This window comes from Myotis brandtii, unplaced genomic scaffold (assembly GCF_000412655.1).
Source record: "Myotis brandtii unplaced genomic scaffold, ASM41265v1 scaffold208, whole genome shotgun sequence".
In the NCBI taxonomy this organism is placed as follows: domain Eukaryota; kingdom Metazoa; phylum Chordata; class Mammalia; order Chiroptera; family Vespertilionidae; genus Myotis; species Myotis brandtii.
In genome coordinates, this window is record NW_005357764.1 from 449,982 (window position 1) to 453,859 (window position 3,878).

The window sequence follows — 3,878 nt, forward strand, 5'->3', positions numbered from 1 at the left end:
CCTTCCTTCTTTCTTTCTTTCTTTCTTTCTTTCTTTCTTTCTTTCTTTCTTTCTTTCTCTCTTTCTCTCTCCATCTCCCCCGCCCTACCCCGCTTCCACTCTCTCTAAAAATCAGTATAAAAAATATCCTCAGGTGAGGCTTAACAAAAAATACTCACTTATAGCCCTGGCTGGTATGACTCAGTTGGTTGGGAGTCATCCCATGCAACGAGAAAGGTTGCCGGTTTGATTCCTGATCAGGGCATATGCCCGGGTTGTGAACTCGATCCCTGGTAGGGAACATGCAGGAGACAGCCGATCGATGTTTCACTCTCACATGCATGTTTCTCTCTTTCCCTCTCCCTCTAAAAATCAATGAAAAAAATCTCAAAAAAACCCACAAACAAACAAACCTCACTACAGTTAAAATAAACATTTTATGTTTGTAAAAAACAGTCAGCAATTTCCTCATCTCTGGCTTACCTGGCCAAATTCTTGTTCATATAGTTAATAGTGTATAATTATATAAAATTACCTTTATGTAATTTTGGTTAATCTACTTTCCTGTGAAGACAATTAATTGATCTGTGTTTTCATTTTTACTAGAGGCCCGATGCACGAAATTTGTGCAAGAGTAGGCCTTCCTTCCCCTGGCTGCCGGCACCGGCTTCTCTCTGGCACCTGGGACCCGGGCTTCCCTCCCAGTCCTGGCTTCGTCTAGAAGGACATCCGGTCGAATTAGCATATTATGCTTTTATAATTATAGATACCAAAAGTGGTTGAACTCTGAAACACTGGCTGTGCCTGTAGCAGGGTGCATTGCTACAATGTTAGAGGACTCCTCTTATGACAAATGAGAATGAAAGCTTATTTTCCCTAAATATAATTTTTAAAGTCGTTTTTTTTCCAGTTTAATAAGTGTTAAATATATACTATGTAGAAGGTTCTCTGCTGAAGAATATGGCCTTAGCCTGCGGAGGAAATAAATTAGTTACATCAGTGGTAAAGCAATGACTCTGTAGGAGGCAGGTGACTGAAGTTCTGGCTTTGAATATTTTACTATTTAAAAAAATCAAAACTAATTTTTGCTCTCAACATTACAGCACCATTTCATTTTGATGGGGTGGGGCGGGATGAGATCTTATATTTTATCTGAAGCTAAATTTTATCTCTTATATTTCCTATATATTAATTTTAAGACTTTTTTTGGTTGTTAATCCTCATCAGAGGATATTTTTTCCATTGCTTTTCAGAGAGAGTGGAAGGGAGTGAGAGAAGGTAAGAGAGAGAGAAAAACATAGATGTGAGAGAGAGAAACATTGGTTGTCTAACGCATGCACCCGGATTCAGGGCAGGGAGCAAACCTACAACTCAAGGTACCTGCCCTTGATGGAGAATTGAACCTGAGACCCTTTGATATGCAGGCCGATGCTCTGACCACTTAGCAACAATGGCCAGGGCAATTTGAAGACAAAAAAAAAATGATAATAGTCCTCAAACAATAGGGCAGCCCCCAAAAGACCCCTCAAGTATTATACAAACCTGTCTTGTCCAAGTTGAAAACCCCAGTCCTAGTAAGATATAGCTCTGGAACAAAATTTCGATGATACCGATTATAATTAGGACCACAGTGGGATACCCTTCCCCCACTCAAGCATTATGGAATACGAAAAATGTAATTCGAGGAAGAACAGAATTTTCTGGTACTTTTCCTGTGACTATTTTTAGAATATCTGATATAAATATTAATCAGAAACGAATGTGCTTGTATTTTAGACTAAATAAGGCAGGCACCATGTAAGAACTAGCAAGCTGGTACAGTAATTCCTGGCACCACCTGAGTTTTAGCCAGACAGAACCTCACTGGCTTTGATTTTTGTTTTGCTCTTCTCTGTTACTGCCATAAATTACTTCAAAGTGAGAAAGGCACATTTATACCTTGCTAACTACTCTTCCTCCTCACTCAGCTCAAGTGAAAGATTTATGGTGTCTTCTCCTTGCCATTTCCTGTAAACTGACATATCATGTACATGATGCCAGCCTTTGGTTTCACATCAAAAAGTGAACTCCTGAAATGTGGCAGCAGTCAGTCAACAGTAGTTACACGTTCATTTTAACATAATGGACAGTCATGTCAAAGAGATGCTCATTAATTAGGACTATTGTTTCAGATAGAACTTAAAAGTAAATGCCCTTCATGTGTCTTAAGCTACTTTCTACATTGTTTCCCTCTTCCTCCCCCCCAGTGCAACTGAGAAACCTAAAGGGGGAAAATAAAATATACATAGTTCATACCTGAGGCAAAACAAGTACTTTTGGAATCTATTTGGTAGTTATTATCTATGACTGTGTGATACACTAAGGCCAATTCCACATGTAAATTGACCTATGTATTTTCTGAGCGCTATTAAACAACCTGTAATGTGTTAATCTCTGGATTTTATAGCAGAGAGAGAAAAACAACAGCAAGCAAAAAGGAATGCAGTTCCAATCTGCTAGATAACTCAGAATGCAAGAATCTACAATTTCTTAGTTAAAAAACATCAATTTCCCAGTATAAATATGTCAATGGTACTCAGAGATATTTCTGTTAAGTTTGTCCTTTTCTTAAGAAATGCATGTAGAAAGATGCACAATTATTTTAATGGAATTGTATTTTGTAAATAAAAACAGCCTAAGTTAACAGTTGCTAAGGACAAAAAAAAAAGTATGTCTGCCATACTTAAAACCTTCCTATTTTCACAGAGTTCTGGCTGCTCTTATTGAGTATATTTTCAGTTAAGGGCAGACTGTCCCTTTTACAGTTTTTAGAAGAGAATCTTTGATAATACACAATTAGGCTGAAATAATTTTCCAAAATTAATGATACAATCTCTTTGCCAAGTCTTTTGAACTTCAGAGTGCTCTCATGATATCCCAATTTCACTTATATGATCTCTATGAGAAAATAGTAGGCAGTTGTATATCATTTCCATTTGATAGGCCAAGAGATCAAAGTTCAAAGAAGTATAGTTGGAAGCTGCTGTCTCAAGAAGCTTCAGAGGACTCCTGCTACTTTTCTGAAGACTACATTTTGAGAAATAACAGGAGCCAGGTAAAAACAATTGAGATATATCAGAGGTCAGGTAAAATGCAATTTCATTTAGTGATCACCTGTCATGCAGTGCATTTCTTGTTTTAATATTTTTTAATATATAGTTATTTAAAACAATTGGCATCAAGCAGTCTTTTTGCTAATGACCCCAAACCACTACTTTGCTCCCACCGAGATATTTTGAGAACTTTCTTACCTCTGCTCCAGAATATGTGTCCGTTTGGAGGATGAGTTCATTCAGATCAACATCCTGACTGATTGGCATCGAGTGAAACTGCAGGTTAAATATTTCTTTCCTTGTTGCTGCATCTGGTAAAGGCACATACACGATTCTATCGATTCTTCCAGGACGCATCAAAGCCTGGAAAGAAGATGGGGCAATGCGGATTAACCAGGCTCAAAATTGACATTCCATGTGAAAGGTGCTCAAGGAAAGGGATGTCCAGAATCTCATGAATAAACCACTATTCTTCATAGTTAGTAAACAATTTACCATAGCTAAGATTTGGAAACAGCCTAAGTTCCCATCAGCAGATGAGTGGATTAAAAAACTGTGATATATCTACACAATGGAATACTATGCTGCGGTAAAAAAGGAATTCTTACCATTTGCAACAGCATGGATGGACCTGGAGAGCATTATGCTAAGTGAAATAAGCCAGTCAGAGAAAGATAAATATCACATGATCTCACTCATTTATGGAATATAATGAACAACATAAACTGATGAACAAAAACAGATCCAGAGACAGAGAAGCATTGATCAGACCGTCAAACCTCAGAGGGAAGGTAGGGGAGGGTGGGG

General features: G+C 37.9%; 1 protein-coding gene across 1 annotated transcript in view; it reads right to left on the minus strand.

Moving 5' to 3' along the window:
* The window catches only part of SPATA5 (spermatogenesis associated 5), a 245,125-nt gene that overhangs the window by 43,715 nt on the left and 197,532 nt on the right, over window positions 1–3,878 (minus strand). The window contains 1 exon segment of the mRNA XM_014539027.1: window positions 3,270–3,434. Coding sequence (XP_014394513.1) covers window positions 3,270–3,434 — 165 coding nt within the window.